The sequence below is a fragment of the Phycodurus eques genome, chromosome 4 (genome assembly GCF_024500275.1).
Source record: "Phycodurus eques isolate BA_2022a chromosome 4, UOR_Pequ_1.1, whole genome shotgun sequence".
Lineage (NCBI taxonomy): Eukaryota > Metazoa > Chordata > Actinopteri > Syngnathiformes > Syngnathidae > Phycodurus > Phycodurus eques.
Window position 1 is genome coordinate 10,878,330 of NC_084528.1, and position 21,813 is coordinate 10,900,142.

General features: G+C 40.7%; 2 protein-coding genes across 6 annotated transcripts; one reads left to right on the forward strand and one right to left on the reverse strand.

The window, feature by feature from the left end:
• Positions 1-66: 66 nt before the first annotated feature.
• On the reverse strand, positions 67-1,348 carry si:dkey-29b11.3 (actin-binding Rho-activating protein-like). The gene is made up of 2 exons (XM_061675553.1): positions 1,219-1,348; positions 67-1,044 (listed from the first exon to the last, which is right to left on the reverse strand). Exon 2 carries the CDS (start codon positions 1,031-1,033, stop codon positions 527-529), a length of 507 nt encoding a protein of 168 aa, XP_061531537.1. The 5' UTR covers positions 1,034-1,044; positions 1,219-1,348; the 3' UTR covers positions 67-526.
• A 441-nt stretch (positions 1,349-1,789) lies between these two features.
• trmt11 (tRNA methyltransferase 11 homolog) lies at positions 1,790-21,045 on the forward strand. Of its 5 annotated transcripts, XM_061673929.1 has the most exons (13): positions 1,790-1,896; positions 2,467-2,532; positions 6,638-6,711; positions 6,875-6,956; positions 7,040-7,132; positions 7,489-7,623; positions 9,595-9,751; positions 9,828-9,908; positions 10,074-10,238; positions 10,465-10,537; positions 10,614-10,748; positions 13,468-13,588; positions 20,478-21,045. In XM_061673929.1, the coding sequence occupies exons 1-13, from the start codon at positions 1,819-1,821 to the stop codon at positions 20,622-20,624; spliced, it is 1,407 nt and encodes a 468-aa protein (XP_061529913.1). In that variant the 5' UTR covers positions 1,790-1,818; the 3' UTR covers positions 20,625-21,045. The 5 variants fall into 5 exon arrangements, with proteins under 5 accessions (XP_061529913.1, XP_061529912.1, XP_061529911.1 ...); XM_061673927.1 differs by lacking the exons at positions 1,790-1,896; positions 2,467-2,532 and adding an exon at positions 2,551-6,557; XM_061673928.1 differs by lacking the exons at positions 6,638-6,711; positions 6,875-6,956; positions 7,040-7,132; positions 7,489-7,623 and having other exon boundaries at positions 1,814-1,896.
• Positions 21,046-21,813: the final 768 nt, after the last annotated feature.

A 21,813-nucleotide genomic window follows, 5' to 3' on the forward strand; every position in this document is an offset into this window, starting at 1 on the left:
AACAACCGAAAAATCCACTCGGGTCCACTAACTAGCAAGACAAATACTTGCTGCTTTATTCAGCAGTTATTGGGTTGTAAAACATTGCATGCCTAATGTACAAACTTACAGTAAAATATAAAAATGTAAATTGTAGCACCAAGTATTTGTTACTTTGACTTCATTTAAAAAGGTAACGCATCTACAGAACAGATAGGAACCAAAGTCTAGTACTGTGTGTTTCATGCATGAAGCATTGCGAACAATGCTGGCAAATGAGAATTGGCTTTGACTGCTATCATATATAAACCATCTTATGATGTACTGTACAGTATTAGTATTTGGCTTAACACCTATGTTGGTATGCTTGCATTTGTTTTAATGATATAGCAATCATGATAACTACAGATCTAACCATTTTGCACACTTATCTTCCACTATGATTTTCAGTCTCATGAAGAAAATAAAAGCATTTCCATTTTAAACAAAGTAGTTTTGTGCAACTACAACAAACAATGGCAACATGCAACATGACCTTTTCTGCTCATCACAATAACGTAATCACAACATGATCATCCTTCCCTTGCCACAGCATCTCCCCCTCAAAGTCAACCAGCTTCTGCTTCCGGGCTCTTAGAAGAATACCCACCAGTTTGTTTGAGATAGTGACGTAATGCTCAAACAGCTTGCCAAATTCTACCGAGATATTGCTCCCACCCCCATCTTTGTTTGCCTGTACCCCAATGTCTTTTATCACCTCATACAACTCCTGAACCTCTCTGCTGATATGTGTGTGAGCATCTTCCCCACGTTGTGCTGTCATTGAGCCCTGCAGGGGCTTCCCATAGTCATTGTGACCCCTATGAGGGACCACTGCCACGGGCCTGGTGTCATGACTGAAGGGGTTATGCTTCTGGAGTTCCTGGTGATTATCAGACCACTTCTGCCAGTTGTTCTTCATGCGTTTGACGGATACGATGCACACTGCTTTGTCATCTGTGAACTGAGCAGGAGAATTATCTTCATCCATGATGTTGGGTCTCATCTGTGACATTCCAGGAATTGCTTTGTTAAGGAGGAAAACATGTTTTAGTTAAAACTTAAATCAAAGTCAAACTTACAAGACAGTAGTAGTCTTATATCATTTGAACATTCATCCCGTTTTCAATGGACAAACTACCTTATTATAACTAACCCTTTGAAGGATTCAAAATGGTAAACAAATGTGATGAAACTTACATCTCAAGCTGTAAGCGTCCCGTACAATACAAGTTGAGTTGAGCTAAAGTGCATAGTGCCCACTGGTATTAAAACCAGCGCCTGTAAACAGTGCAGTAGCATTGCTGACAATAGCAAGTGTACAGCTACTTTCCTGTGCCAAAGCAAAACCGCTGTGATTGACCGTTCTTTACCAATGAGCTCTTCCAGCTGACCCGTCTAGCCAATCGCAGCGGAGAGAGGGCGGGGCAGACAAGGCGCCTGCCCTGTTACGGTAAAGCAGATTACAACCCACAATGAACTAGTTGATCTTGACACAGAAGTGGAGGGCAGTGTTAGTTACTTTGGTTATTAATAACGTATTAACGATCAAATGACATGTCTTGGGGGAGCAATTCAAAACCACACGTTTACCCGTTATTAAAGTTAAACCCCATTATACACCAGTTTGAATACACATCTAATTGGTTTCCACTTGTTATCATGTTCGTACAGTACGCATTTACAAAATCACATGTGGCATTGTAAAACGCACAGAGAATTATTCAATTCTTCCCTGCAATGGGTCGTTCTTTCCTCGACTTTGTTTCTAGCCGGACGTATTTTGAATCAACAATAAACATGGCAGCCCCCAGTAGACGATCAGGGCTTCAATATTTATTGCATCTTGCTCAAGATAACTTGGAGTTCAGGTTACCGGTAAATCTGCATAAACTGGCATCAATTCCATCCCGATCTTTTCATGAGAGACAGTACATGGATTTATAGAAAAGAGCAAAGCCATAGACGACATCCTTCTGTCGTGTGTTAGCTGTCCGCTAATACAATCGGAAGCTTTTAGGGAACGTTGGAATCAAGCTTGAAGGCTTTGGTTATGAGCGTTAGTGTATGATTACATAACCCGAATGATCTTAACACATAGAAGTAGGAACGGAGCAAATCCGTTGAGAAATAAGGAAGTTTTAGCTACATTTGTAAACATTTTTAATTTCAGGTTAAACTTTTTTTTTGTTAGCTAAATCGGTGAGCTCTTGAGGATGAGAGTAGCGCTTTATCTAAGTTGATCGGAAATGACATTTGCACATATTTTAACAACAGTGATTTTGTTCTCATGCAGCAGGATCTAAGGACAGAATAGTGCAGTATGCTTTATATTTGCGAAAACAATGTCTTGTGTTTTTTCATGATACGGATTTGCTACTGCTGCAGCATTAACACTTCTAAAATATGTGTAATTATAAGTCATTATTTATGTGTTCATTTCTCCAGGAAATCAAGGCACTGCTGGCTCTCAGAGGAAAACCTTTCAGTCCTGGGTTGAACTTTAAAGAAAAGGTATCCATAACAGTAGCAATGTGACAAAATTACCCAAAAATAGCAGTCTGTAAAAAAAAAAAAAGTCTGGTTGGAATGGCCAGTTCAACCTGAGTACAATGCTGCAAGAATTTTGATAATCAGATGATGATTTTTTTGTGTGTCGGAACAGGGAACGTTTTTGAGTGCTATTTGCCTGTAGAGAATTTACTCAAAAACGTACTTAAAATTAGAATAAAAGAGTGTGACTTAATTACAGTGCTTTGATAAAGTATTCATACCCTTTGAACTTTTTCACATTTTGTGACCTTACAATCACAAACTTGAGTGTATTTTGTGGAAATTTGATGTGATAGACCAACACTAAGTAGCACATAATTTTGAAGTGGAACAAAAAAAAATGATACACAGTTGTTAAAATTTCAAGCAAATATAAATCTGAAGTGTGACGTGCATTTATATTCAGCCAACTGGACTCTAATTCCCCTGAATAGAATCCAGTGCAATCAATTGCTTTAAGTCACCAAGTTAGGAAATATAGTCCACCTGTGTGTAACTTACTCTCAGTGTAAATACACCTGTTCCGTGAAGGCCTTAGTGGTTTGTAGGAGAACACTAGTGAACAACAGCGTCATGAAGACCAAGGAACTCACCAGACAGGTCAGGGATGAAGTTCTAGAGAAGTTTAAAACAGGTTTAGGTTATATATTAAAAAAAATAATAATTAGCCAGAGCATTAGTGATGGTCAGATGAAGCTTCATGAGGCATGTTAACGCTTCAGTGAATTGGCTGGAGTAATGGTTAATTTCTTGATGCTTTATGTGCACACGAAACCACCTGCTGGCCATGCGCATAACCACAGGAAGCTGTTCTTAACCACATTATGTGGGACGCATTGCATTTCTGCCTCTGTTTTGGCCCTTGTCAAAGACATTGTATTACAAAACAATTTTTGACCAAAGAATTTCTCGGCACAAAGTGTATAATAGATTATTTTTAAGCATATTCTCTGTGTGCGTAAAATGTTTCCAAAATGGTAGTATCATATGCTATGTCAGGTTGTATCATGTTTTTCTGTCACTTTAAGCAGACAGGACTGTGAAAGTGCTTGCGGAACCAGGACGAAGGCACTGCAATTGCTTGTGTAACTTGGACAATGGCGTATAGAACGGGTGAATTTGTATTCAGAAATAACAGCTTCTCAACAGTTCTTTTGTTTCAAGTGATTCACCAAAGAGCAGGATTATATAAATTGCCGTACGGTAATTTTTCCTCTCCCGTAGTGTTTCTTCTACCCATTTGCTTGGAACAAAATAGACACATCACCTTTGAATTAAATAAGAAATTGTAGGAAAATACAGTTCTTGATAAACAAACGTAATTTATGTTTGAAGTAATGATAGTTATCTATCCTGCACGGTGCTGCCTGAGGTTCGAAATTGCACGACCACTGAGTGACATCTGGTACTGTGCGAGCTGTAATCCGTTACAGTCGCTCGCTCTCTCGACTGTCCAAGCTTTCCATCCATCCATCCATTTTCTGAGCCGCTTATCCTCACTAGGGTCGCGGGCGTGCTTGGAGCCTATCCCAGCTGTCATCGGGCAGGAGGCGGGTTACACCCTGAACTGGTTGCCAGCCAATCGCAGGGCACATCGAAACAGACAACCATTTGCACTCACAGTCACACCTACGGGCAATTTAGAGTCTCCAATTTATGCATGTTTTTGGGATGTGGGAGGAAACCGGAGTGCCCGGAGAAAACCCACGCAGGCACGGGGAGAACATGCAAACTCCACACAGTCGGGGCCGGGGATTGAACCCGGGTCCTCAGAACTGTGAGGCTGACGCTCTAACCAGTCGTCCACCGTGCCGCCTGTCCAAGCTTTCGCCAAACACAAAAAATAAACACATTTTAAATGGAGAGCCCGCATGAAGGGTTTATATTGCTGTCAAACGTCCCGGCAAAATCTGAAGCACTTCCCGAATCGGTCACGTGGTATAGCTGGGAAGCGAGGTTTCAGACGTCATCATTTCCGTCTCCTCGCCTAAATGAAGCAAGCCTCGATACGCACTTTGTGGAAACGCCCCATCCATTACCTGACACATGCTTTGAAGCGTAACATCACTACCAAGCTTTGAACATCTCAAAGGGCACCGTTCAAATCCATCATACGAAAATAGAAACAATATGGCACAACTGTTAATCTACCAAGACATGGCCGTCCACCTAAACGAAAGCGAGCGAGGAGAGCATTTGTCAGAGAAGCAGCCGAGAGGCCCAAGGTCACTCTGGAGGAGCTGCAGAGGTCCACAGCTCAGGTGGGAAAAATCTGTCCACAAGTCGTGTACTCAACAAATCTGGCATTCATGGAATAATGGCAAGAAGAAAGCCGTTGTTGAATAGTGCCGTTTGCAGTTTGCTACAATCCATGGAGGGGTCACGGCAAACAGTGACGAGCAGTGTTCGTTTTCTGCCACACATTATCCCCACTGTGAAACATTGCAACATCATGCTGTGGGGATGCTTTTCTTCAGCTTGGACAGGAAGGCTGGTCAGAGTTGATGGGAAGATGGAGTTAAATACGGGGCAATCCTGGAAGAAAACCTTTTGGAAGCTGCAAAAAACAGGGAAAATAGATTAATCTTACAGCAAGACAATAACCCTAAACATAAAGCCGGAGCTACAATGAAATGGTTTAGATCAAAGAATATTCATGTTACAATGGCCCAGTCAAAGTCCAGAACCAAATCCCATTGAACATTGTGGCAAGACTTGAAAGACAGACGCTCTCAGACGCTCTCCATCCAATCTGGCTGAGCTTGAGTAAATTTGCAAAAAAAGAATGGGCAAAAGTATCAGTGCCTAGATGTGCAAAGCTGGTAGAAAGGCAAAGCGGACGGGGTGTCGAACTGTGGGAAAAAGGGAACAACAGTCTCAGGGCCATGAGCATTTGAGGGCCCCTAGCTGTCCGGCAGCCCCACCACTCCCCTGTCGACATCAAATATATGGTGGGAAAACTATGTCCAGCCCCGGTTGACAAGTATCTGGAAGGAAAATTCTCCAACCCCCCCGACGACTTGATGACTTTTGGAGGGGGTTCTCCATGAAGGTGTTATTGATGCAGGGGGCTGAATACAAATGCACAACACATTTTTCAGATTTTATATTTGATAACCCAGGATAGATACTGTATGCTCATCCCTAGTTTATGAGATTAGTCGGCAACTGAACACAAGTACCTGCGCTTAACATGGGCTTGCTTTTGGCGAGCTGTGACCTTTTTCGGGTGGCAGCTGGCTCCTGCGTTTGGCCCTTTTGGTGGTTGCTCTCCAAGGTTGGTAAAAGTGGTGGCATCGGTGGGGTGCGCGGGGTGTGGGGAGTGGTGGTCCGTTACCCTTGGCCCTCCCTTTTGGACTGTTCGGGGCGCTTCAGTTGGGCTGGGGGACCGCCCTGGGTCCTGGGGAGTGAGTGGCGTTCCCCTGCCTGGGTCCCCCGCTGGATGGGCTCACTGGCTTGGCTCTCCCTTGCAGGTGGAGGGGGCTGGGCCCACCCTTCCATAATGTGGCGGCTCAGCAACTCTGTAGAGGTTATGGTTTTAATTCATTAATTAGTTTCATAGACACGCTATAGGTTTTAATTGCTTGTTCTGGGACCACGAACAATAACACAGGTTATATTAAGATATCAAATCATAGGTTCTTTCAGATGTTTAGAAACTATAAAAGTATCCCTCTGCACCACTCATCAGTAGCACTGCCTTGCTCATTTCCCACATCCTGTCCTCCCCTGTCATTTTCTGTTCTCTCTCATCATGTCCTATTGGGTGTTGCATTGTCGAGAAGAGATGACAGTGCATCCATCCATCCACTTTGTATATTACTTGTCCTCGTTAGGGTTGCGGGTAAGTTGGAGCCGATCTCAGCTGACTGGTAATCTATGTGTGTCCTGCGATTGACTAATGACTAGTCCAGGCTGTAGCCTTTCCCCAGTAGTCAGCTGGGATAGGTTCCAGCTCCCCGTGACCCTGAACAAGATGATATACGGTAATTTTAATGATACAAAACAGCAAAATATAAAATTTTAAGTAAAGTAGAGAGTTAACAGTACTTTAACTCTCTCCAAGTGTCCTTTCTGGTGTCTAGATGATTTGACAGAGGACGATATCTGCTGCGTCATGGCCCGATCTGTTTGTGCAAAGTAAGAATTTTTATGCTTGCAATCAAGAAATCAATATTTTTCATGATGTACATATTGCACCCAGTACAGTGTTTTCATGTATTGCCGTTCATGAGGTATTTTTGAATCATTCTGGGGTTTTATGCACAGTAATATTTGTAGTTATTATTAAACATACATCAAGGTCTGCGTTTGAGCTATGGGGCCATGGACCAAACCACAGTGAGCTCAGAACATCCTTACTGAGCTACCCAGAACAGAACATGGTCAGTGGTCAGTTTTGCTGTATAATGTTAAACAATCTTTATGGTTCTACTAAAACCTTCATTCTGTGCTTTCTCTTTGGCAGTTGCCATTCTTGCACAAAGACTCAACATACAGAATAAATGTTTATACCTTCAATAAAACCTTGGACTTCACAGAAAGAATTAAACGAATTGATGTAAGTGACGGAATTGTTACATGAGAGTGTACATTTCAATGAAATAGGTTGCATTTCGATCAACTCAACCATTCACCCAACACTTTGCTTTGTTCTTGCGTACACCAGTACAATCTAATGTGATCCAATACAAGATTTAAAAAAACAAAAAAGGCATGTACAATGATTATAATACTCAGATGGAAAGTCTGTTATAGTTAGCTGCTGTTATGTTCAAGTAAAGTACAAAACTACATTTATTTTTTAGATCATTTTTGACACACCTATTGTGCAGTATTGGATCTCATTAGAGGTGTGGCTGTACCTAAAGTTAAAGTGACTGCATGTTCACAATATCATGTTTATTCCCTGTGCAGGCAATGGATTACCTGCCATTTCAGGGTGTTGTAAATCTAAAGAACCCTCAGCACATCTTCTGCTTACTGGAAGATTATGGCACTGACCCAAACAACATCCCTGAGCATCCAGATTACATTTATTTTGGCCGATGGGTGAGAAACTGGAGAGGTTTGACGGCAAATGACATCGACAGTGCTGTGAAAAAGTATTGGCTCCCTTCTCTAATTCTTTTATTTTTGCATAGTTTCCCCACTTCATTGTTTAAGATCATCAAACAAATGTAAATATCAGACAAATATAAAATGCTGTTTTTAAATGGTGATTTCATTTATTAAGGGGGGGGGGGGCGGAAACTATTCAGTTACCTGGCCCTGTGTGAAAAAGTAATTAGCCTCCTCGTTCAATCATGAATTAATTGTGGGTAATCACAATGTTTGGTTAATTTTCACTGATCACACCCAAACCTGATTACCTCCAGACCTGTTCAATCAAGAAGTCACTTAAACAGAATCTGTCCCGACAAAATCAAGTTGGACAGAAGATCTAAAAAAGCTGCAACAAAATGACACGATCAGAAGTAGATTCCAATACATCCATCCATCCATTTTCTACCGCTTATCCGAGGTCGGGTTGGGGGGGCAGTAGCTTTAGCAGGGACGCCCAGACTTCCCTCTCCCCAACCACTTCAACCAGCTCTTCCAGGGGGATCCCGAGGCGTTCCCAGTTCCAGCCGAAAGACGTAGTCTCTCCAGCATGTCCTCTAGGACAACTTCTAAAGAACTGCAAACCTCTGTTGCCTCCGTTAAGGTCAGTGCTCATGACACAACAAAACCACTGCTAAACCAAAAAGAAGATAAAGGCTCCTCTCACTTTTGCAAAAAAAAAAAAAAAACATCTGAATGATTCCAAATATTATATGGACTGATGAGGTGAAAGTTGAGCTTTGAGGCGGGTGTGTGTCTTGTTACATCTGGCGTAAGTGTAGCACAGCATTTCAGAAAAACATAATCAAACTAACAGTCAAACATGGTGGTGGTAATGTGATGGTCTTGGTGTACTTTTCTCCTTCAGGGCCTGGACAACTTGCTGTGATTGATAGAACCATGAATTCTACTCTTTAGCAGAAATGTTCAGCCATCAGTTTGTGACGTCAAGGTGAAGCGCACTTGGGTTCTGCAGCAGGATAACGATCTAAAACACATCAGCAAGTCAACTTCTGACTTCTGAATGGCTTAAAAAAACAAAATGGTTTTCGCGTTTTTCTACTTAAAGTCCAGACTTGAATATGATTGAAATGCATGACCTTAAAAAGAGCATTCATGTTCGAAAACCTAAATTTTTTGCTGAATTCAAACAATTCTGCACGGAAGAGTCGGCCAAAATATCTCCACAGAGATGTGAAATTGTCAGTTTGTAGAAAATGGTTGATTATAGTTGCTGGGGATGGCTCAACCAGTTATTAGGTTTAGGAGGTCAGTACTTTTTTTTTTTTTACACAGGGCCAGGTCATTTTGAATAGTTATTTTTCCCTTGATAAATGAAATCACCCTTTAAAAACAGCATTTTATTTTCAGTTGGGTTACAGTCTGATATTTACATTTGTTTGATGATCTTAAATATTAATGTGGGGAAACTGCAAAAATATAAGCATTTGAGAAGGGGGCCAATACTTCTTTCACGGCACTGTATATTTTAACAAACTGATTGAACAGTGATAATAGTGAATTTAAATCAGAGAGGATCTAAAACAGTAAAGGACATCTCGGACATCTGAAAGTGTAACAAGGAAAACAGTATCTCTGTCATTGCTATGACGTGAACCATGTTGATATAATTTCCCAGTAAATGATTATTTCAATAATATACAATGTTATATTGAAAACAAGGTGTTAGCTTGCTTTCCTTTTCTTTTATAAAATTGTATAATTTATCAAAATATTTTTACCACAGTGGTTTACAAATACATTATACTACCCACCAGAAGGTGAAGTCTGGGAGCCAAAATTATTGACACCAATATATCAAATTGCAAGGTTCCATAAATGAGTTGAAAAGTAGCTATAAAATGTGCAGATCTGATTTTCATCTTGATGCCACACCACTTGTTATGAACCTCCACACAGATAGCGGATGGTCAGCGAGAATTGATTCGTTCTCACAGTGTGAAGAACAGACACTTTATTGGAAACACCAGTATGGATGCCGGCCTCTCCTTCATCATGGCCAACCATGCCAAGGTCAAAAAGCATGATCTTGTCTTTGACCCATTTGTTGGCACTGGTGAGTTAGTGGGCTACTATATTACTGATATATTACAGAGTATTTAATGAAATAGTGCTCTTTTGATATGTTAAAGGAAGCCTGTTGGTTGCTTGTTCTCATTTTGGAGCGTACGTGTGTGGATCGGATATTGATTACAACACTATTCATGGCAAAGGTATCCCCCTCCCCCCACCCACCCATAATTATAGTCTTAGTCATTCTGTATTTTAATTAAGATGTGGAGATGTTGTAACAGGTCAAAACTGGCACTAGAACACAAGGTCTGAATTTGAAATACCATTCCGTTGTACCACTAAATGGTATTTTATTTTTCTTTCAGGAAGGTCAAGCCGCAAAGATCAGACGTGGCGAGGACCTGATGAGAACATCCGTGCCAACCTGCGACAGTATGGAACAGAGAAGATGTATGTGGATGTGATGGTGTCTGATGCATCCAAGCCTGTTTGGAGGGACGTCGCTCTCTTTGATGCCGTCATTACCGATCGTATGTTAATTTGTCATCGTATCAACTGTGTCATATTTCATAATGTGTCATTTGGCGCTACACATTGAATATTCTGCCATTACAAAAATAACAATGCCCATTTTAATTGAAACTCTCAGAAAGGTATTAGCTTAACTAATCTATTTAATATTGTGAATGTACTTTGCAGTCTTATATACGTCTACTGTTTGTAAAAATGTCACTTGTTGGTTTGTCGTGTGTACAGCTCCATATGGTATACGTGAGTCCACAAGAAGAACAGGCTCCCAAAAAGAAACTACAAAACCTGCAGATGGCATGTAAGTTTGTTATTCTATGACCAAAAAGGTAAAGGGACACACTACAGGTAAATGCTAAATATTTTGCTCATTCTAGCTATGCCGAGTCGCATGTGGCCGTATCCCAGTCCTACCACCTGAGTGAAATATTAGCTGACATGCTAAACTTCTCTACACATCGCCTGGTCATGGGAGGGAGGCTGGTCTACTGGCTGCCCGTTTATAGGCCAGAGTGAGTAACCATCAAAATGCTATCATTAGATAATAAGTTGGAGCACATCCATTATAGGCTATGTCAACCATTTTGTAGAATATTGGATCATTTAAAACGCGAGAGTAATGGACCAGTAATATCTCAGAGACTGAAAGGAACCTTCACCTCCACGGGCAGGCAGTGATAAATGATAAATGAATGTCATTCCTGGTTCCTCAATGGAACTACTGCATTTCAGACAGTCTACTTTGCCTGTAATATACTCAGGTTCACTGTGATTCACTCCTTGTGAGGTAATGCAATTGGCTACCAACAGGGGGCATCTTTGCACCAAAAAACAGCATAGAACACGTATTACACAGTTCAACACTGCTTTTGTATAGTAAAGGCTACAGACTTGTGAAATTCTGTTATGTTTCAACAGTTTTAACATCTGTCTCAGTTTGTGCTGTTGACCAGAACCACAAAGGATTGTTCACCATAATTTCCCATTGCCTTGCAGAATACCCTCAGGCACTATTCCATTCCAATTCTCGAAAACATTGTCCTGTATGTGCGTACTTACCTGTGTAAATGACAGTATTTGTAGTGAGTGGTACACAGGTGTGTTCCTTCAGGTCCCAGTAAACCACAACAGTAAGCTTCCTTTTACACTTGACAACGATAGGATGTACTGTAAGACATGAAACAAAAGTGTTTATTATTGAAACGTCCTTGCAGACGTAGTGCTGACTGCATATGCAAGTGTTAACCGGTAAAGGTAAGAACCACAGCAACAGCAACGACGGCCATTGTAGAAGAACACCCTGCAAGGGACATGGGGATGAGATAATCTTTTATCCTCGTGGTTTTACTGCAAGTTTGTCAGGAAAAGTTACTAACCTTTGAAGTGTACTTTTGTTCCTGCTTTTGTGTAAGTGGTGGCGTTCACACAGTTTGCGTGGATGTGTGTGGCCTCCTCTACAAGGATATGTGTACACGTGTGTCATCATGTTCACACATTTGTCTTTCCTGCTCATCTACCAGTGCTTGCCTCCATGTCTGTCAGAGCCCTGCCAAAATAAACGTCTTGAGTCCAGGCACGTCAGATGTATGTCAACTGTCTATCTGTGTTGTGTGCAGGCTGACCCCTGTGTGCTTTCGAATGTGTCTGTGTGGCAGCCCAAATGTAGTCTGTCTCTTGGGTCCAATCTGAAGCTATCAGGTTTCTGTTACTTCCCAATTTGTGTACATATCTGCAGCCGTGACTGGATGATTGGAACAATGGCAATCATATGCGTCTGTCTGCCTTCTGTGTGCTCCGGCAGATGCACATGCGTGTGCTCAGGTTTGTGTGAGTGAGTTTCTAAGCTTGACAGGTGACACAAAATCATGTCAAAAAATCAAATCATAACAAGCTGAATAGAATGATCAAGAGAGATTGTTGTATTTTATTTAATAGATTACAATCTCGACTCTGGCTTTCTGTGTGCAGTTTGCATGTTCTCTCTGCGCTTGCGTGGCTTCCTCCCACATTCCAAAAACGTGCATGGTAGGTTTATTGAGGACTCTAAATTGTCCATTGGTGTGAACAGTAGTGTGAGTGGGGGGTTGTCTATATGTGCAACCAGTTCAGTGTGTACTGCCGCCTCTTGTCTGCTGGGGTAGGCTCCCCAATGAGTACAAGTGGTATAGACAATTGATGGATGAACACCCAAATAACATTAGCTGTATTTTGTGTGAAATGGCCCTTACCAAAGACGCATAGTTCTAACATGTGACTTCTGATAGACGTGAGAATTGTATGCTCCCTGCATCACATCTAGTTACCGTGACAACTAAATATTGACTGTTTTGCACTAAATGTCGTCAGGGCGACAGGGCCAACAAATAGTCATTAGCGAACCGAACCTCCATCTGACTTTGCTACCATGTTGATTGGACTTTTGTCACTAATATGCAACACACACTTGAACCTTGGGTCAAAGTTGGTCTAAAGCTATTACTGTACTTGAATTTGAATGGTTATTTGATGAATAGAAAATTAAAACTCAGTGCCACCCATTTTCAGAAAAGACCACCCCGAGTGCCAGCCGTTTTTGAGGGTTTTGACTGACTTTTCAAGGTTTACAGAACATTGTTCTGTGATTATAATCATACAAAATCTACCAAATTAATGAAATTAATCAATGAAGGGATGAACTCTCTTCTGTCAGCACTGGAAAAAAGCTAGATCCTACCATTTTCCGTTCTTTAGTTATGTGCAGTGAAACATAGGTAAATTTTACGTTTTTTGGTTACGTCTCAGAATATGGAGATAATTAGCTTTTTGTGAAAAGCAGCATTTATGCAGCAGTAACTTCGATGCTTGTACTGTATATATTTTTTTGCTTTTTGTCACATCTCGGACATCTGAAAGTGGTTTCATTGTATAATACAGCTAAAACAGCATTTAGGAATGGCTTTTGATTGCAAAATAATCACATATTTAGCTGTATAATGCGCTGTGAGTGACGCAAACTCACTGAAAATCACGTCATTCATGACGCTTCGTGTTGTTTCATGGCTGCTGACATGTCAACCAGGATCCTCGTCATAACATAACATAACATTCAGTGCCAAACACGTATTACGTGTTTGGCACTGAATGAGTTAAATTATTGTTTCTGTGCTGTATAATGATATATCATTTCTGCAGCCTTTAGGTCCCCCTTGCCTGACTAATTGGAGACGAATTAATGCTTTTGTTGGTTTGCAGATACTGTGAGGAAATGGTTCCCCTCCATCCATGTCTGCGGCTCATTAGCAACTGTGAACAGATGCTATCAAGCCACACGTCCCGTCGCCTGATCACCATGGAGAAGGTCAAAGAACCAGAGGTGTGTGTATGTTTTTTGGAGGTTGAAAATTAATCAATCAGTGCTCAATTATATATAAGTTTTACATCATGTCTTTATTGAAGCTCACAAGAGTCTGTGCATGATGTATTTCCACACATTTCATGTGTACTTCTTGTATACATAACATTTCTTCATGGATTCACTGTTGTGAAAATGTGCTGATGTGATGTGAATTATTTGTCTGTAAGAAAATCTGAACGGTTTCAAGAATATTGTTTCCTGGTGTGACTGGAGTTCACCTTATAATCGAATTTAATTCAGATCGCAGTTAAAGTCAGGACTTTTTCGAGTGTGCTGCTCTAAGTTATGTTTTGTGGTTTCCTAATTATAAGTGAGAGGAACACATCTGCACAGTAACAACTTGTGTGTTTACTACACTATGTGTGAGCATACACAGCAACAAATACATGACGTAATTCATGTAAAATGAGAGCATGTGTCTTAACTGACTATCCTCCCCCCTTTTATGGCTTTACATCAACTTTATTATGTAACCACATGAGTATGTGTCATATTATACATGTATGTGCATGTGTAATGGAAGCCACGGTGTCATGCAATGGAAGCCACAGTGTCATTCTAAGCTTCACCATCTGGTAGTGCTCAACTTATTTTTCTCACACTGGAAACCCAAATGGCTTAATCACACTTCATACGGAAAACAATCCATCTCTCTATCTGATATCCCTTTCACCCAAAACACTCAAACGTTGTAGAGTAGAGCTGCCACGATACAAATGAATCTTCTTGCTGAAGCGTTTTCTCTTTTTAAGGAGGCCTCGTTCCACCCCCATCTTTAGTCATTCACCAGCATGCCTTGCTTGGCCTGTGTCATCACACATACAGAGGTGGCCAAATTGTTGGCACCCCTCTGTTATTGAAAGAAAAGCCTACAGTGGTCTCAGAAATAACCTGAATCTGACAAAAGTAATAATAAATAAAAAAATTATGAATATTTATGAATGTGGTTCAACAGAATTATTTTAAAAAACAAACTCATGAGACAGGCCTGGACAGAAATGATGGTACCCATAGAAAAGATAATTAAAATGCAGATAGAAGGAAATAATTTGACTACAGGAACATGTTCAAACAAGGTGTGTCTTTCAATTCAGGGATTCTCTAGTCACTAGTTTACTTTGTAAACAAATACATTGCAGCTTAGCCTTTGGCGAGCAGTAGCAATATGCTTTTAGCAGAATGTCAAACGGATTTGAAAATGTAATTTTAAAATACAAGATACTGTACATATGTTTTCAGAGTCTATTTTTTAATTAAAAATGCTTTATTGTTAACTTCTACAAAAGTCAGTTGCGACTTTGCAACAATAAGAAAATGCAGGTCCTGCAGTGTGGCAGCAGTTGAGAACCACTGCTCTATTTAGCGCCATAAGTCTTCAAACTTGTAATCAGTCAGTTGGCCTAAGTAATCACTGTGCTATTTGGTGACATGGTGTATCACACTAAACATGGGCCAGAGGAAGTGTTGTTGTCTCAGGAGGTTAGAAAGAAAAATTATTGACAAGCACGTTAAAGGGACACTGTGAAGCATTTTCGGTTGTGTACTGGCCAAAATCGATTTCTGCGTTTATATGTGTTGTCATTGGTGTATTATGACCTCTGTTAATAATCTGATACATTCTTGTTAGCAAATAATTGTATATTTATTCATACATAAGAGTGCTGACCCAGTAGGGGAGTGCCATGACAGTCTGCCAGCTTTTTAAAGGGATGCTGAAGTTGCCAGCGTTCTCCTCGACAAGTAAGGGCTTGGAAACGTGTTGCCATGCTGCGTTGCATTGCCATTTCGGGCACCACAGGTCTCTTGTATACAACTGAAGATGTGCTTGGACACAGTGTTGCCTCACTGTTAACTTCATATTTTCCCAAGAGCACAGTGTCCTCCATAATCCTTAAATGGAAGATGTTTGGGACGACCAGAACCCTTCCTAGAGCTGGCCGTTCGTCCAAACTGAGCAATCGGGGGTGAAGAGCCTTGGTAAGAGAGATAAAGGAGAACCCAAACATCACTGTGGCTGAGCTCCAGAGATCCAGTCGGGAGATGGGAGAAAGTTCTAGAAAGTCAACCATCACTGCAGCCCTCCACCAGTCTGCTTTATGGCAGAGTGGCCCGACGGAAGCCTCTCCTCAGTGCAAGACACACGAAAGCCCGCATGGAATTTGCTAAAAAAACACCTGAAGCACTCCAAGATGGTGAGAAATAAGATTCTCTGGTCTGATGAGACCAAGATGGAACGTTTTGGCCTTAATTCTGCACGCATGTGTGGAGAAAACCAGGCTCTGCTCATCACCTGTCCAATACAGTTCCAACAGTGAAGCATGGTGGTGGCAGCATCATGCTGTGGGGATGTTTTTCAGTTGCAGGGACAGCACGACTGGTTGAAATCAAAGGAAAGATGAATGCGGCCAAGTACAGGGATATCCTGCACGAAAACCTTCTCCAGAGTGCCCAGGACCTCATACTGGGCCCAAGGTTCACCTTCCAACAAGACAATGACCTTAACACACAGCTAACATAACGAAGGAGTGGCTTCAGAACAACTCCGTGACTGTTCTTGAATAGCCCAGCCAGAGCCCTGACTTAAACCCAATTGAGCATCTCTGGTGAGACCTGAAAATGGCTGTCCACCAACGTTCACCATCCAACTTGACAGAACTGGAGAGGATCCGCAAGGAGGAATAGCAAAGGATCCCCAAATCCAGGTGTGAAAAACTTGTATCATTCCCAAAAAGACTCATGGCTGTATTAGCTCAAAAGGGTGCTTCTACTAAATACTGATCAAAGGGACTGAATACTTATGGCTGTGTGATTTTCAGTTTTTCTTTTTTAATAAATCTGCAAAAATTTCAACAATTCTTTTTTTTTTCTGTCAATATGGGTGGGGTGCTGTGTGTAAATTAATGAGGAAAAAATTTAACTTAAATGATTTTAGCAAATGGCTGCAATATAACAAAGAGTGAAAGATTTAAGGGGTTCAGAATACTGAATACTTTCCGTCCACACTGTGTGTATATATATGTATGTATATATATATATATGTGTGTATATATATGTGTGTGTATATATATATATATATATATATATATATATATATATATATGCATATGTATATGTGTTATTTTTTCCTACCCTCCAATGTTGCTCGGGAGCCAAATAAATGCTAAAAATAAATGTAGATGTGACAAACGTAAATGTGTTGGGATATGTAGTTTTTTTATGTAAGATCACAACCCATTGACAGCGCCACAAACAAGCATTTGTTTGTGGCTACTTTACCCAGAGTTCAACACTGGCTCAGGCACATCTACGAGTGGGTTTGTAAATATCCTCGTAGTGCGCTCTACTACACTCACACACTTTTAATGTACATATTCTGAGTAGTGTTGGGATGTCAAATAGCATTTACGAACGCACCTTATGGGCACCTCCGCAACCACAGGCGCCGCCATATTTGCTTCTATTAGCGGTGTTAGCGCTGCCTTAAGATTCGCTCACTGCTTCGCCATTTTAGTAAAATGAGAAAAAGAAAAAAAATAGAAGTGCACGTGCCTACATCATGTTGCATGATGAAGTTTCTCCTGATTAGTTTGGATGCATTCTTCTGTAAATTGCCAAACAAAATAGTTTTGTAGACTTCAGAATTCATTCTGCGGCTACCATCATGAGTTACATCATAAATAAAGATGAGTGAGCCCGTTCCAGAAGCAGCCATACTAGCCCAAGCCATGACATTACCTCCACCATGCTTCACAGATGAGCTTGTGTGTTTTGGATCATAAGCGTATCCTTTCTTGCTCCATACTTTGGGCTTTACATCACTTTTGTAGAAGTTAATCATAAAACTTTGTTCTAAAACTTTTGTGGCTCATCTCTCTACTACTTTGCAAAATCCAATCTGGCCTTCCGATTGTTTTTGCTGATGAGTGGTTTGCATCTTGTGGTATGGCCTGTATATTTCCTCTCTCGAAGTCTTCTTCGAACAGTTGATTGTGATACCTTCACCCCTGCCCTGTGGAGGTTTGCAAACCATTTTGTCTGGCAACTAAAAGAAAAATGCATCATAATCGGGAGAAGCTTCATCATGCAACATGACAATGACCCAAAACACACTGCCAACACAACAAAGGACTTCATCGGGGGGGAAAGTGCAAGGTCTTAGACTGGCCAAGTCAGTCACCGGACTTTAACCCAAGAGAGCACACATTTTACCTCCTGAAGAGGAGACTGAAGAAAGAACCCCGCAGAAACAAACAAGAACTGAAAGAGGCTGCAGTAAAGGCCTGGAAAAGCATTTCAAATGAAGAATGCAACATTGTGGTGAAGTCAATGTGTCGCAGGCTTGATTCAGTTATTGCAAGTCAGGGCTATGCCACCAAATATTCAGTGTTATTCACTTTTAAGTAAATTGAATAATGTCTGTTCCAATACCTTTGCTCACTTGAAAAGTGGGTGGGCGTCAAACAAAAGGTGCTCTGTCCTGAGTTGTTTCACACATCTAGATGTAAATACCATGAAATAAAAGCTGGAATTCTGTATATACAGTGTTCCCTCGCCACTTCGCGCTTCACCTTTTGTGGCTTCAGTGCTTCGCGGGTTTTTCCAAAATATTCATAAAAAAAAAATAATAATAATAATAAAAAATACAGCCATATCGGCAGCCACATTGCGGAAAGACGCGTTGTTTCATGTTGATGCGCTCGAGAGGAGGTTTCCCTGCATGCCAAACAAAGAGATGAGTTGACTGAGGCTTTGTACATGCCTGTACCGTATGGGCACTCATACAAGGCGCGTGATTGGTTCCCGGCGCGACATCGACCAATGAGAGCACGAGTGGATTTATCCCGTGAACTGATTGGCTGTGCATCATCGCAGCCTCACCCAGCATCTTTCCTTGTTGTGTCTCCCCAGTCTCATCCATGCTGTTGTGTTCGCAATAACTTTTTTGTTTAAGCGATAATTTTTTTGATTAGTTAAGCAAGCCTTTACAATGCCACCGAAGCGCTGTGCCCCTGCGAAAGCTTCCTCTGGGGCGCCCAAGAGGAGGAAGAAGATGATGATGACCATCAGCGAAAAAGTAAAACTTTTAGATTTGATCAAAGAGGGCAGAAGTTATGCATCTGTGGCACGCCATTATGGCAGTGAATGAATCTGCAGTGCGGTACATAAAGAAAGAGGAAGCAAACAGTCAAAGCAAAACCGCTTCAATAACCTTCAATAAGGAAGCGAAACGTGTGGTAACTCTGCGTAATAAGAGAATTGTGAAAATGGAAGCTGCATTGGCATTGTGGATTGCTGATTGCAGGGAAAAGATACAAAATTACTGTATAATAAATGTTAATTACTGTATAAGGTTTTATAATTGAAGATTTAAGTAAATACGTGTACTGTTGTAATCTTTTTCTCAAATATGTAAAGTATAAATCCTGTTTACATATTTTAAACATTGTGGTACCCACATACACATCCACGAAAATTCCTGGGGGGGGCGTGGGTGGGGGGGGGGTGGGTTTCGCTGTTTTTCACCTTTCGCGGGGGGTTCTGGTGCCCGTTAACTGCGAAAAACGAGGGAACACTGTATACAGACCCTTTCCAAATAATGAGAATATAATGGAAACATTTATTTATTTAAATAATTCTATTCAAAGTTAAACTTTCATAGATTATAGATTCAGTATTTATTTGTTTATTTTTACATAATTTGGGCTTCCAGCTCATAAAACCCACAAAATCAAGAATTTAAAAAATTGGAATACTGTTAAGAAATCAGCCATAAATTTGCAGGCCATAAATGTTTTAAACTCAGTGACACACACTAATCATCTCCTAAACACAAAAGTACCTGCACAGGTTTCCCCAGGTGTCGTTAAATTGCTTCAGTTTAGTTCAATTATCTCTGTTGGGTTCAATATGGGGAAGACTGCAGACTTGAGAACTGGCCAGAAGACCATCATTGATACCCTCCATAGGATGGGAAAGCCACAAAAGTTCATAGCTAAGGAGTCCCCAGCAACAGCCCCAAAACATCACTGCTCTAGAGGAGATCTGCATGGAGGAATGGGCCAAAATACCAGCAACGGTGTGTGAAAACAGAAAACGTTTGACCTCTGTCATTGCCAAAAAACGATACACAACAACAAAGTATTGAGATGAACTTTTTGTTATTGACCAAATACTTCCACCATCATTTGCTCATAAATTCTTTCAAAATCATATAATGTGATTTTCTGGATATTTTTTCTTTCTCATTTTGTCTCTCAGAGGGGAGGTATAATACGTATGATGAAAATTACAGGCCTCTCTCATCTTTTTAAGTGGGAGAACTTGCACAATTGGTGGCTGACTAAATACTTTTTTGCCCCACTGTGTCTGTGTGTGTGTCTATCTATATATATATATATATATATATATATATATATATATATATATATATATATATATATATACATATATACGTGTATGTGATTTTTTTTTTTTTTTTTTTTTTTTTACTAATTTGTTTGTAATTAATTGTGATTGTGTTAAAGGTCCACCCTAGAAGACAATAAAACACTACCTTGGGAAGATTGGGGCATATAATCATTTCGGACTCAAATTGCATTTCAAAATCTGAAGTCGGACGATCTCAAATGTAATTTTCAAGTGAAATTTTGAAGGAAATTGCTTTATTTGACACTGCCACTGTTTGTCCACTCCAGGGTGTACACTGTCATCTTAAATTCAGCTGGCACTGGCTCCAGTGCACCTGCGACCCTAATAAGGATAAGCAGTATAGAAAATGGAGGGATGGACGCTTTGTTGAGGGAGTCCTGCAGCATATCTCCTGTAACCTCTGTCTATCATTCCATAGGAACTAGATGGTCTGGCTCATCTGTCGGACCCTCGCTTCAGTGCCTACCAGGGACACAACACCTTCAGAGAGAAGTACTTCAGTGGACTCAACAAGAGGCTTAGCAAAGAGAACAAATCTGATTCCAATGGGGACTCAATCATTTGAACAGAGCAAGGCTCAAATAATGACTGTTGGCAGGCTCCAAAAGAAAGCAAAGACAAAACACCCGCCAATTCATTAAATTCCCCTGTAAAATAACCAAAAGAAGAGGTGTAGAAAAACTCATGTAATTATTCTTCGTTTCGATTGACACAGAGGTATGGAAGGTGAATATCATACTGTGAGGTGTTTGAGCAGTTTGACCACAAAATTAGACACTTAATGAATTCCTATGACAGTCATGACACAAACAGAATTACTGTGTTACCTTCATAAAGGCAGTATTTTTGAACAGTTTTTAAAGATCAACTGATTGTGCGGCTGTATGTATTGTTGTCCCATGTGAGTGTAACAAATCTGTAATACATTTTTAGTCTGTTTTTATTATTTGTACTATTTTCTAATAAATCCGTAAGCACACAGCATATTTCCAAATAATTTACTGCCGTCCATAGCGGTGTAAAACCTTCCCATACTCTGTTTCAGATTCTACAAACAAAACCTTTTAAGGTGTTTTGTTGACTTCTCTGTGCACATTTATATTGGATAATGTCACCTAATTTTCCAAATTAGAATCTGGGAGATGTGGTAATGGAATATTTTATGTCTAAATCACTGAATCACACTTGAATGACTAAAGGAAATGTTCATTTATTTTAAATATTTCCTTACGCTTCTGATAGCTAAATGATTTTCTAGCCCATGATCAACGTAAGAACTCATATTACCTGGTTTTGACAGGGAATACTTCGGAGTCTGAGAGCAGACAAGCAGCAAAATGGCGTGGTGTCCACCCTTCACCTTCACCCCGCACACTGCAGTCCAGTTAGTCGGCAGCTTCTGTTGTTTGGCAACCACAGTTGGCATGCAGTCTATCTCATTATTCATCTCCTGAGTGCAACACAGCAGACCCTCCTGTTTATCAGCCTGACCACCACAATCCCTTGTTCTTTTTTTCAAAGGAAGCGAGTCCTTGGCACCTTCACATCAGGCCGGGCTCGCATTATTTGTGGTGCACTTTGTTTATTGTTCCCACCGTGATCTTTTCTTGCACATCTTCATCAAGGGCAAACAATTGGAGACCTCACACTTATCACTTGTCTTGTTAAATATAAACAAGTCCCATGTTTTCCGCTTTGAAAACCCATCGTGTTGAGTTTAAAACCTCCTTGGATTTTTCTTTGAAGCGAGCTGT

Excerpts from the sequence above, each read along its gene's own strand:
- trmt11 (XM_061673929.1), top strand. The coding sequence starts at position 1,819 with ATGGCAGCCCCCAGTAGACGATCAGGGCTTCAATATTTATTGCATCTT. Across the intron at positions 7,133-7,488 it reads AAAGAATTAAACGAATTGAT|GCAATGGATTACCTGCCATT; the intron begins GTAAGTGACGGA and ends TTCCCTGTGCAG. Across the intron at positions 10,749-13,467 it reads CTGCCCGTTTATAGGCCAGA|ATACTGTGAGGAAATGGTTC; the intron begins GTGAGTAACCAT and ends GTTGGTTTGCAG.
- si:dkey-29b11.3 (XM_061675553.1), bottom strand. The coding sequence starts at position 1,033 with ATGTCACAGATGAGACCCAACATCATGGATGAAGATAATTCTCCTGCT.